The 13,418-nt window shown below is 47.0% G+C and overlaps 1 protein-coding gene across 1 annotated transcript in view; it reads left to right on the forward strand.

Annotated features, from left to right (window-relative positions):
* DHRSX (dehydrogenase/reductase X-linked) overlaps nt 1–13,418 on the forward strand; it is a 435,219-nt gene that overhangs the window by 380,373 nt on the left and 41,428 nt on the right. Inside the window, exon 6 of the mRNA XM_050777740.1 lies at nt 12,279–12,486. Within this exon, the coding sequence (XP_050633697.1) occupies nt 12,279–12,486 (208 nt within the window). The remainder of the gene's footprint in view (nt 1–12,278; nt 12,487–13,418) is intronic.

Genomic DNA, 13,418 nt, shown 5'->3' on the forward strand with positions numbered 1-13,418 from the left:
ATGTTTTTTCAGTTTCTAGTGGGTTGAAAATAGAACCCGACTGCCTCTGTCTGGCTGCTGGGGGAAGCCCAGGGGCAACGTGATGATTTATCAAGCACAAGAATAAATCAATAACAGACCTCCTGCAGAGCCAGTATGTATAGTTTATTCACTGTAAAATTGTATTTATGTAGCTTCCCATCCCCATGTCTGAAAATTGACAGATTTTTAACAACTGCAGTGGATTTATAGATTTATCCTTGTCAGACATCTTCCCATAACTGTAATGGATGAATTTCTTTCTGAGATAAAGAATTACTAAGCGTTATTTTCCCTACCACTAAAGAAATACGTCCATGGTACAGGGTGACCCTGAAAAATAAAAATGATTTTTGCCTGGCCAGAGACCTACAGACTCTGGTTTTTGGTACAGTTCATTTACCCATTTGAATGAATGAATGAATTTGAAGGACTGAAATAATTCAAATGAATGAATGAATTCAGAGGAATGACTGAAGGCAAATGATGAATGAATTCAAAGGAATGAACAAATGAATTCAAATGAATGAATTCTGATGAATGAATGAATCCAAATAAATGAACAAATGAATTGAACAAATGAATTGAAAGGAACAAATCAATTCAAAGGAACCAGAGAATTCAAAGGAATGAATTAATTAATTCAAAGGAATGAAAAAATTCAAAGGAATGAATCAATGATTTCATATGAGTGAATTTGAATGAATGAATTCAAATGAATGAACAAATGAATTCAAAGGAACAAATGAATTCAAAGGTATGAATGAATTCAAAGGACTGAATGAATAAATGCAAAGGAATGAATGAATGAATTCAAATGAGCGAATGAATTCAAATGAATGAACAAATGAATTCAGAGGAACAAATGAATTCAAAGGTATGAATGAATTCAAATGACAGAATGAATACATTCAAAGGAATGAATGAATTCCAATGAGTGAATGAATTCAAATGAATGAACAAATGAATTCAAAGGAACGAATGAATGCAAAGGAATGAATTCAAAGGAATGAATGAATGAATTCAAAGGAATGAATGAATTCAAATGATGCAAGTGAGTGAATGAATGAAATCGAATGAATGAAATCGAGTGAATGAAATCGAATGAATGAATGAATTCCAATGAGTTCATTGAAATGAGCAAATGGGCACAGGGCACCTAGAAGACCCATGAGAGGTAAGGAAGATTCATTCGGGGGGGCCCAGGTGTGCAGTTTTGTATCAACAGCAGACTGAGGTGCAATGGAGGCGGCCCTCACTGAGGACCCACTTTCTGGTGGGCAGACACCTGAGCAGCCATCTCCTGTCTTTGTGGGCACCTGGCATTTTCTGTGTGAATTGGGCTCCGCAGTCGTCTGGTCTCCCTCCTGGGAAGACAGAAAGTGTCGCCTCACGGCTCATGCAATCGTCAGCGGATCCTGGAGTCTGCATAGGTGTAGACCAGTTGTTCTGCGTGCCTTCCGTTTGCTTCTCTTCCAGAGCTGCTCTCCTGTGGATGGATGGAGTAGCTTTCTGTTCTGTAGTGGCTTCCTCTGCCTCTCCCGGTGGCGCCTCCTGTGAGCACGTGGCATTTGGATGTTATTCTAGTGTTGGTGTTGGTGGCAGCATGGGATGTGGTCTGCTGTGACTCGGTGGCAGGCTGTTGGAGGCTGTTCCCTGCCAGAGAAGGCTGCATGTCCAGGGCGTCCGTCCCATCGCCTCCCTGGACTGGCTCCATCCTTCCCACGGCGCTCCCGAGATTCTAGGAAGTGGGTTGAGAAGCAGTGGTTTTTCAGTTACTCAAATGCTTTTCTCCTCTCTCTCTGTCTCTCTCTCTCTCTCTCTGTCTCTCTGTAACTCTCTGTCTCTCTGTAACTCTCTGTCTCTCTCTCCTCCTTCTCCCCCTGTCTCTCTGTCATTCTCTCTTTCTACCTCTTCACTGTCTGGGTTTTCCTCTCCCTTTTGCTTTTTCTCTCTGTCTCTCTCCTCAACCCACCCCTGTACCCTCTTCTATTTTGCTCTTGATCTCTCTTCTCCCTCCCTCTCTCTCTCCCCTTCTCTCTCCTCTCTCTCCCTTTATCCCTCTCTCTCTCCCTCCCTCTCTCACTTCTTCTCTCTTCTCTCTTTCTTCTCTCTCTCCCTCCCTTTCTCCCTCTTTCTCCCCTCTCCTTTTCTCCCTCTCTCTCCCTCCCTCTCTCTCCCTCTCTCTGTCCCTCCCTCTGTCCCTCCCTCTCCCTCTCTCTGTCCCTCCCTCTCTCCCTCTCTCTCCCTCTCTCTGTCCCTCCCTCTGTCCCTCCCTCTCCCTCTCTCTGTCCCTCCCTCTCTCTGTCCTCTCTCTGTCCCTCCCTCTCTCCCTCTCTCTCTTCTCTCTCCTCTCTCCCCCTCCTCCTCTCTCTCTTTTCTTCCTCTCTCCCTCCCTCCTTCTCCCTTCTTCTCTCCCTCCCCTTTCTTCTCTCTCTCTCCCTTTCTGTTTCCCTCTTCACACCCTCCCTCTTCTCCTTCTCTATCTCCTTTCTCTTCCTCTCTCTCCCCCTACTCTCTTTCTCCTTCTTCCCCCATCTCTCCTCCTCTCTCCCTTGCCTTCCTTCTCTCCCTGTCTTTCTCTCTTTCTCTGTCTCTCTCTGTCTCTCTCTGTCTCCCCCTCTAGTCCTCCCTCTCCTCCTCTCTCCCTCTCGTTTGCCCTCCCTTTCTCTCCCTGTTCCCTCTCCATCTCTCTTTCTCTGTCTCTCTTCCCCCTCTCCTTCTCACTTCCTCTCTTCTTTGCCCTCCCTCTCTCTCTCCTCCTCCCTCTCTCTCTCTCTCTCTGACTGCCCTTTCATCCCCACCACTCTCCTTTCTTCTCCAAGCAGAGAACTCTCCCTTCTCCTCCCCTGTTGAGGACACACCTCACCTGCGTTCACTGCTTGAGGCACAACATGTGATTGTGACCCTGAGCGTCCACTCCTCAGTAAAATGACATTGGGGGCACGGACCAATGAATGATGGTTTCATTGTTCATTTTCCACCTTTCAATTGGCAGATCAATGAACGATAATTGTACAGTTTATTTTCCACCTTTCAATTGGCAGATCAGTGAAAATAATTTTATTGTGTATTTTCCACCTTTGAATTGGCAGATCAATGAGCGATAATTTTATTGTGTATTTTCCACCTTTGAACTGGCAGATCAATCAACGATAATTTTATTGTGTATTTTCCACCTTTGAACTGGCAGATCAATCAACGATAATTTTATTGTGTATTTTCCACCTTTGAATTGGCAGATCAATGAACGATAATTTTATTGTGTATTTTCCACCTTTGAATTGGCAGATCAATGAACGATAATTTTATTGTGTATTTTCCACCTTTGAATTGGCAGATCAATGAGCGATAATTTTATTGTGTATTTTCCACATTTGAATTGGCAGATCAATCAACGATAATTTTATTGTGTATTTTCCACCTTTGAATTGGCAGATCAATGAGCGATAATTTTATTGTGTATTTTCCACCTTTGAATTGGCAGATTAATGAGCGATAATTTTATTGTGTATTTTCCACCTTTCAATTGGCCGATCAATGAATGATAGTTTTATTGTGTATTTTCCAACTTTGAATTGGCAGATTAATGAGCGATAATTTTATTGTGTATTTTCCACCTTTCAATTGGCCGATCAATGAATGATAGTTTTATTGTGTATTTTCCACCTTTCAATTGGCCGATCAATGAATGATAGTTTTATTGTGTATTTTCCACCTTTCAATTGGCCGATCAATGAATGATAGTTTTATTGTGTATTCTCCAGCTTTGAACTGGTGAAGAGACAGATTCTGTGGATGCCCATAATGTGGATGGCACCCGATACACTGATGTGGCCACAGGGTTTTTTTATTCCTAGAAAAATCACAGTGAAACCTCAGTATATTCACTGATGATTAAAGCTTGTGCACCAGAATCTCAGAAGTCACCACAAAAGAATGTATCCATGTAGCCAAAAACCACCGGTTTCAAAAAAAACTGTTGAAATTTTAAGAAACAGGCCAGGCACGGTGGCTCACGCCTGTCATCCCAGCACTTTGGGAGGCCGATGTGGATGGATCACGAGGTCAGGAGTTCGAGACCATCCTGGCCAACGCAGTGAAATCCCATCTCTACTAAAAATACAAAAATTAGCTGGGTGTGGTGGCGGGCACCTGTAATCCCAGCTACTCAGGAGGTTGAGGCAGGAGAATCGCTGGAACCCAGGAGGCGGAGGCTGCAGTGAGCTGAGATGGTGCCACTGCACTCCAGCCTAGCGGCAGAGCGAGACTGTATTCAAAAAATAAAATAATAAAAATTTTAAAAAACAGGCAAATTATTATTTTATTTATTTTATTTTTTTTTTTATTTTTTTGAGACAGAGCCTTGCTCTGTCGTCCAGGCTGGAGTGCAGTGGCACAACCTCTTCTCACTGCAACCTCCGCCTCCCGGAAAAAACAGGCAAATTAAATCTATGGTAATAGAAATTGGAATCATAGTTACCTTAGGGGAATGTGATAATTAATTTTGGGTCAAAAGAAGGTTTATGGGTGCAGATGCGGGAGGCAGTTCCGTGAGACGGGAGAGTGCCCACTTTGTATGGTTCCATTGCGATTTCCCTCATGGTCTCTGCACCTTTATGGTTTTTGAGACGGAGTTTCGCTGTTGTCAGCTGGGGTTGGAGTGCAGTGGCATGATCTCGGCTCGCTGCAACCTCTACCTCCCAGGTTCCAGCAATTCTTCTGTCTCAGCCTCCCAAGTAGCTGAGATTACAGGTGCCTGCCACCACGCCCAGCAATTTTTTTTATTTTGTATTTTTAGTAGAGACGGGATTTCACCAAGTTGGCCAGGCTGGTCTGAAACTCTTGACCTCAGGTGATCCGCCTGCCTCGGCCTCCCAGAGTGCTGGGATTACAGGTGTGAGTCACCGTGCCCAGCCCTGTGCACCTTTTTTCTACATTTCTTTGATTTAAAAGAAAAAAATTACTTGACAAAAATAAATAAATAGAATTTTATTGATGCCAAAAAAATATGATGATGGAAAATTTAAAACACGTACAAAAGCCTACACGCATTTGAATTTGCCATCGATTGTCTAACGGATACTCAATTCTGCATTTCTGACTTCCGTCTATCCCTCCTCTGGGGCACCATTGTCTCTTCCTGGTTCACGATAATGGCCTCTCCTAACAGGCATCTCAGGCACCCATCCAATCTCTCTACCTGGCACCACTCTGCTTACATAGGAAGAGGAAAATTAATACCTAAAGCCGTTGGCAAAGAACTCAACAACAAAACAATGTGTCCTTCAGCATCTGTCAGGCTTGTGTTCCGTAAATATCAGTGTTTGAGGTGGGTGTGCTGCCTAGAAACGTCTCCAGGACACTGTGGTTTAAAATATGGGTGCGGGGCTGGGCGCGGTGGCTCACACCTGCAATTCCAGCACTTTGGGAGGCCGAGGCAGGCAGATCACTAGGGATCAGGAGTTCGAGACCAGACTGGTCAGCATGACAAAACCCCTTCTCTACTAAAAAAAAAAAAAAAAAAAAAAAAAAAAAAAAAAAAATTAGCTGGGCTTTGTGGTGCACACCTGTAATCCCAGCTACTTGGGAGGCTGAGGCAGGAGAATCACTTGAACCCAGGAGGCAGAGGTTGCAGTGAGCCAAGATCAACCCATTGCACTCCAGCCTGGGTGACAGATTGAGACTCTGTCTCAAAAAAATGACATAAAAAATAAAATACGGATGCACTGCACTCCAGCCTGGTTGACAGAGCGAGACTCTGTCTCCAAAATAATAATAATAGTCGGGCTGGGTGCAGTGGCTCACACCTGTAGTTCCAGCACTTTGGGAGGCCGAGGCGGGAGGATCACTTGAGGTTAGAAGTTCAAGAGCAGCCTGGCCAACATGGTGAAACCCTGTCTCTACTAAAACTACAAAAGGTAGCTGCACATCAGGGCAGGCACCTGTAATCACAAGTACTTGGCTGTGGCAGGAGAATCACTTGAACCCAGGAGGCGGAGGTTGCAGTGAGCCGAGATCACACCATTGCACTCCAGTCTGGGCGACAGAGCAAGAGTCTACCTCAAAAAAAAAAAAAAAGTAATAGTAATAATAAAATAGAAATAAATGTAATATTACTCTCAGCAGCTCACTAATGATGAATTACCAGCATCCAGGGCCCCTGCGCGTGCCTGGTGCGTTCCCCACGGTGCAGGAATGCGCGCACACAGCTTACCCGCCAGGCGAGCCCCTCGCACGGCTCGGATCCCTCTGGGGCACAGGTCATCACCTGTCTGCACAGCAGCACTGTCCCCTCTGCTCTTGGGAAGGATCTCTTCCCCAGCAATGCTGTTGTCACCAAGAATTTGCTCAGAGCTGCAAGCCATGATCCTCAGAGAACGAGCACAGAAACAGAAGAGCAAACGCTGCATGTTCTGACTTATACCTGGAACGTACACAGCGGGTTCTCATGGACACAAAGATGGGAAGAACAGAAACTTTTGGCTGCTAGAAAGTAGGGGGAGGGAGGCAGGCAGGGGATGAAAAACCACCTGTTGGGTACCATGGCCGTTTGCTGGGTGACAGGTCCACTCACCGCCTCACCCTCAGGCTCTAATGTGTATTCCTCTATTCCGTATGCCCCTTCCATGCCAGAAGCATACCCAGAGCTTAGCGCCCACTTATCAGGGAGAACGTGTGGTATTTGCTTTTCTGTTCTGGAGCGACTCCACATAGGATAAGAACCTCCAGTTCTATCCAAGTCGCTGTCAAAGACACGATCCCGTTCTTTCTGACGGCTCAGCAGTATTCCATTCCATTTTCTTTATCCAGTACTCCATGGTACTTAGGTTGGTTCCGTTTGTTTGCAGTTGTGAGTTGTGCCGCAAGAAAGAGACAGGTACAGGCATGGTGTTTTGTTTTGTTTTGTTTTGTTTTGTTTGGTGGTTTAATTAATTTATTTATTTTTGAGATAGAGTCTCACTCTGTCACCCAGGCTGGAGTGCAGTGGTGCGATCTCGGCTCACTGCAACCTCCGCCTCCCGGGTTCAAGCAATTCTCCTACCTCAACCTTCCAAGCAGCTGGGATTACAGGTACGTGCCACCACACCTGGCTAATTTTTGTATTTTTAGTAGAGATGAGCTTTGCCATGTTGCCCAGACTGGTCTGGAACTCCTGACCTCAGGCGATCCGCCCGCCTCGGCCTCCCAAAGTGCTGGGATGACAGGCGTGAGCCATCATGCCTGGCCTGCAGGCGTCTTTTTGATATAAGGACTTCTTTTCCTTTCGGTAGATGCTCTGGAGTGGGATTGCTGGATCGAGCGAATGATCTGCTTTTAGTTCTTTGAGGAACCTCCATGCTGTTTTCTATACAGCTTGTACTAATTCACTTTTTTGGGGGGCACCGGCATGTGGGCAGCTCTGCCTGGGGGTGTCCTGTGAGGCTGCAGCTGGGGCTGACTTTGTCTGAAGGCTTGACCAGGTTGGATGTCCAGGATGGCTTTCTCTGGTGGTAGGAAGCTGGTACAGCCTGTCACCTGGGCTCAGCTGGGAGGGCCAACAAGAACAGGTACCTGTGTCCTCTCCAGCGTGTCAGGCTGAAGGTGCTCAGGCTTCTTAAACCAAAGCTGGCTCCTCCCAGACTCAGCATTCCCAAGAACCAAGCAGGGGGCACGTGACCTTATTGACCCAACTTTGGAAGTCATACAGTGTTTACACCACTGTGGCAGTCTACGAAAGAATTAACAAGAAAGTTAATGAGCATGACCGAGATTCAAGGGAGGGGGCATACACTCCAGCTCCCAAAGAGACGACTGTCAAAAGAATCTTCAGGCCTGCTTTATAGCCCCCCGAAGCTGCCTTTCAAAATGAGGCATGCATAAGCCAGGTGTTCACGATGAGCTCGTCTCTCCTAAGCTGGGAATTTATAACGCTTCAGGCACAGATTGAGCTGTGTGTCTCCAGATCCTTCACATCAAATAAAATATGAGGAAAATGGCATCGTGAAAGATGTTTATAGTTCATCAAAATGCAAAGCTTCCCGTCCGCCCACAGCAACCTATTCTGGTGTTTTTGTTTTTTTGTTGTTGGTTTTTGTTTGTTTGTTTTTGAGACAGAGTCTCATTCGGTCGCCCAGGCTGGAGTGCATTGGTGTGATCTCGGCTCACTGCAACCTCTGCCTCCCAGGTTCAAGTGATTCTCCTGCCTCAGCCTCCTGAGTAGCTGGGATTACAGGCGCCCGCCATCGTGCCCGGCTAGTTTTTTTTTTTTTTTTTTTTGTATTTTTAGTAGAGACAGGGTTTCACCATGTTGGCCAAGCTGGTCTCGAACTCCTGACCTCAAGTGATCTGCCTGCTTTGCCCTCCGAAAGTGCTGGGAGGATCACAGGCATGCCCCACCGGGCCGGGCTTTTTTTCTGGATATCTCCTAAGGTGAGCTGTGACATGCTTCTCAGAGGTGTTTTGTTAGATGGGCTTTGAGGACTCTAGGAGTGTCGAATGTTTAATACCACATGTGTCTTGTGATTGATTGATACCGGACCCCTCCCGGTTGGTTTATACACCTGATGTTTTACAGGCAGAAGCTCAGGGAATAAGTTCTCCACATGCTGGAAGTTGGTTTTTTTTTTTTTTTTTTTTTTTGAGAGCTAGATATTCACGTAGGAGGGGAGAAGCCCTGCGTCTGGCTGGAAGTTGTGTGCAGGTGAGAAGCAAGGACGGCACCTGAACTGTCTGCTCATTTCTCCGAGAATTTCGGCGGGCCACAGGCCCGGAATGGCACAGCGGTCCCCCTCCCCTGCCACCATGCTCCCCCTCCCCTGCCACCATGCTTCCCCCTCCCCTACCACCATGCTCTGTGAAAGTAGGTCCAGAATTTATTCCTCCTCGTGGGCTCTCGGTCTGGCTGACTTCAGGAGTGAGGCCGCAGACCTTCACCGTGAGTGCTACAGCTCATAAAGGTAGTGCGGACCCAAAGACGGAGCAGCAGCAGGATTTATTGTGAAGAGGGAAAGAACAAAGCTTCCAGGCCGTGGCAGGTGACCTGGGTTGCCGCTGCCGGTTGGGGTGGTCGTCTTGTATTCGCTTATTTGACGCCGCCCACATCCCGCTGATTGGTCCATTTTACAGAGTGCTGATTGGTCCATTTTACAGAGCGCTGATTGGTCCATTTTACAGAGCGCTGATTGGTGCATTTACAATCCTTTAGCTGGACAGAAAAGTTCTCCAAGTCCCCACTGGACCCAGGAAGTCCAGCTGGCTTCACCTCCCCAAAGCAGCAATCCACTTCCATCCACGTTTATTTTTTATTTTCCCCTCGCTGTACCCAAAGCGCTATACTTGCACTGTGGAGGCTACAGCCAGAATCAGATGTTGGTTTTTCCTCAAGGACCTCACAGTTGTCCAGCCTCCACTGGGGCCAGGGACGTGTAAAGCCGTGGGACCCCCTGCTGCGTCTGTCGTGGGCCCTCCGTGCCATGGAGCATCCAGTGCGGACCGTGCATCCAAAGTTTTGAAAGGCGGGTTCCAGAGGCTGTAAAACAGGCCTGCAAATTCTTTTCACACTCGTCTCTCTGGGAGCTGGAGTCCCTGCTCCCTCTCTCGAATCTCGGCTGGCCTCATTAACTGTCTTGTAATTCCTAGAATGGGGCAGCGGTGGCAGCTCGGTAGGTCTTCCAAAGTTGGGTGGATAAGGCCACGTGGCTCCTGCTTGATTCTTGGGAATGCTGAGTCTGGGAGGAGCCAGCTTTGGTTTTAAGTGTTCGTAAAATACAACTGGAAAGATTGTGTGCACAAACACAGGCATGTACACAAATGCACACACATCAGAGAATTCATAGGGAAATGGGTCCATGTACAGAGGCACAAATTCGTACGGATATTACAATACACACAAAAGCAAGCACATACACAAATGCATATACCTCAAAAAATGCATACACCTGGAGATACACCTCTACATATACAAACACATAGAGAAATACTAGACCTGCATATATGTATAGATAGCTCCATATGAAATACACAAACACAAGCACATATACAAATGTATATGCATAGAAGATGTACACTATGCAGATGTACATATACAAATACTTAAATACTAGACCTACATATATGTAAAGATAGCACCATGTAAAATACATGCAAACACAAGCACATATACAAATGCCTATGCATAGAAAAATATGTACACATGCAGATGCAAACACATAGATATACAAATAGAGAAACAGATCTACAAATATCAATATAGCTCCATATTGAAATACATCTTTGAACACAAACACGTGTCCATATGCAAATGGATTTGTGTGTGTGTATATTAATCATACACCTCAAATGCATTTGCAAATGCAAATGTGTTCAGAAATGCAAAAACTGGGATTCCACAGATCAAAGTGCATGTTCATGCACGCAATACATGCAGACGTTCCAATGTACAAATAATGACAAACGTGTGTATGTAGGTATAAGCATATGCAAATACTTGCGATCATACAATTCCAAATAGAAGCATGTAATATATACATACACTATATGCAGATACACATGCAAAGATGTAAATGTGTATGTACCTGTATACACATGGGAATAAATGTGGACACATGCAAACTCATATGCACATGTGCATACAACGTATGTAAAATAAAATGTGCACAAATTTATAGGCATTTGAAAATTCACATCTGCATGTAAAGACGTGAACACATATATGTATATGCTAACATCTCTATATGTATATATCTTTGAATTGTGCATATATGCAGTTATATACCCAAGTGTATACCTATATAAACACATATACAAATACATATGCATATATATGTATATGAATATATGTGCCTGTATTTGCATGTACAGTTTACGTGTAGATACACACAGAATTCCAGGTACATATATAACGTGCCTGTGTATACACATCTACATTATCCATGTACGTATAAATACATATACACATTGGCATTAATACCCAAGCGAGCTGGTCTGCTCTAAGTACAAGATGATATAGTCCGTGTGTGTTTCTGGGACAAGTGACGTTTGAGGTCAGGCCCCCACAGCAAGGACTTGGGAGCAGGCACTCAGCTGGGCTTGGCCTGACAGGGTGGGGGTGTTCTGTGCCTGGGAGATAGAACGTGTCAAGCACAGAACCTGCAGTGATGATGATGTTTATAGAATCGTGACCGACAGGGCTGCCCTGTGGTCTGGGGGTGAGGACAGGCCATGTTTATACTGAGGTCAGCATTTCTCAAAGGACATCTGAGCAATTTGTTTGTGGGACACTCAGTGAAGAGGGGGTGCCATAGCAGCTCTTCTTGTCCAGAATTCTTTTGTGGGGGGCCCAGGAAGGGAGACAGGATCTCTGTTGCCCAGGCTGGGGTGCAATGGCACTATCTCAGCTCACTGCAACCTCCGCCTTTTGGCCTCAAGCAGTCCTCCCGCCTCAGCCTCCCCGAGTAGCTGGGACTCCAGGCCCGCACCACCACAGCCAGCTAATTTTTTTTATTTTTGGTAAAGATAGGGTTTCACTGCGGTGCCCAGGCTGATCTCAAACTCCTGACCTCAAGCGATCTGCCCTACTCACCTACCCAAAGACTGGGATTACATGTACGAGCCACTGCATCCGGCCACCCAGAATAATTAATTGTCCAGGGGACCCCCTTTGGTGACTTGGAAGATTCTCACTCTCTTGTGTATGTTGCTGTGTTATCATTATGGTTATTATTTTTCTTTCTTTCTTTTTTTTTTTGAGACAGAGTCTCGCTCTGTCACCAGGCTAGAGTGCAGTGGCGTGATCTCTGCTCACTGTAACCTCCACCTCCCGGGTTCAAGCCATTCTCCTGCCTCGGCCTCTCAAGTAGCTGGGATTACAGGCACTTGCCACGATGCTTGGCTAATTTTGTATTTTTTTTGGTAGAGACAGGGTTTCACCATGTTGGCCAGGATGGTCTTGAACTCCTGACCTCAGGTGATCCACCCGTCTCGGCCTCCCGAAGTGCTGGGATGACAGGCATGAGCCACCGCACCCCGCTTGTGGTTATTTTTAAAGTCAAGGCACAGAGGTGCAGAGACAGAAGGCAGGAAGGGACGTCAGTGATCTTCTAGAATCTTCCCCACCACACCTAAAGCAGGAGACAGAGACCCAGGAGGAAGACATGGCCGCCAGCTCTACACCCCACCCTCCAATGTCCTGGGCCATTTGCACATCCCAGGAGTCCGTTTGTGAGATTTCTCCACTGTCTTCCCCAATCTAACTCCTTCTGATATTCTCTTTTGTCCAGCTGGGGTGATGATGGTCCCTCAGGGGAAAACCAGAGATGGATTCGAAGAACATTTCGGCCTGAACTACCTGGGGCACTTCCTGCTGACCAACCTTCTCCTGGATACGCTGAGAGAGTCCGGGTCCCCTGGCCACAGTGCGAGGGTGGTCACCGTCTCCTCTGCCACCCATTACGTCGCTGAGCTGAACATGGACGACCTTCAGAGCAGGTGGGTGCACCCTGTGAATAATCATAACAGCATCCCAGGTGGGTTAAAGGTTACTCATCTCCCTCTGTCTGTGGGGCATGGTGCGCCCTGCGTCTGCTGGACACTGGTGCTCTGGGGACAGTGCTCCCTGCGTCTGCTGTGCACTGGTGCTCTGGGAGCGTGGACAGTGCTCCCTGCGTCTGCTGGACACTGGTGCTCTGGGGACAGTGCTCCCTGCGTCTGCTGAGCACTGGTGCTCTGGGGACAGTGCTCCCAGTGCTCAGGGGACAGTGCTCCCTGCGTCCGCTGGACACTGGTGCTCTGGGGACAGTGCTCCCTGCGTCTGCTGAGCACTGGTGCTCTGGGGACAGTGCTCCCAGTGCTCAGGGGACAGTGCTCCCTGCGTCCGCTGGACACTGGTGCTCTGGGGACAGTGCTCCCTGCGTCTGCTGGACACTGGTGCTCTGGGGACAGTGCTCCCTGCGTCTGCTGAGCACTGGTGCTCTGGGGACAGTGCTCCCTGCTCTGGGGATAGTGCTCCCTGCGTCCGCTGTGCACTGGGGCTCTGGGCGCAGTGCTCTGGGATACGTACATCCCCAGCCATTTGCTGTCCTTGGTAGACTTAGCAATGTGCCATTGTATTGTTATTTTAGTTTTTAGAAGGGACAAGAAACACAGAGGTCAGACATAGAAAAGGATAACAGATATATTTAAACCTTCCGTTGTGTCCCCCATGGGAATGTCAGGCACTACATCTGCAGGCGGCATTGGTGTGGACTCCTGTTGAGACACGCAGTGTACTGTCTGTCCATCAACAGGTCTCTCTTGTGAATTTCTCCTAACCCCGCCCGAGCGCGGTGGCTCACACCTGTAATCCCAGCAGTTTGGGAGGCCGAGGCGGGTGGATCACCTGAGGTCAGGAGACCAGCCTGGCCGACATGGTAAAACCCTGT

Source organism: Macaca thibetana, chromosome Y (assembly GCF_024542745.1).
Source record: "Macaca thibetana thibetana isolate TM-01 chromosome Y, ASM2454274v1, whole genome shotgun sequence".
Lineage (NCBI taxonomy): Eukaryota > Metazoa > Chordata > Mammalia > Primates > Cercopithecidae > Macaca > Macaca thibetana.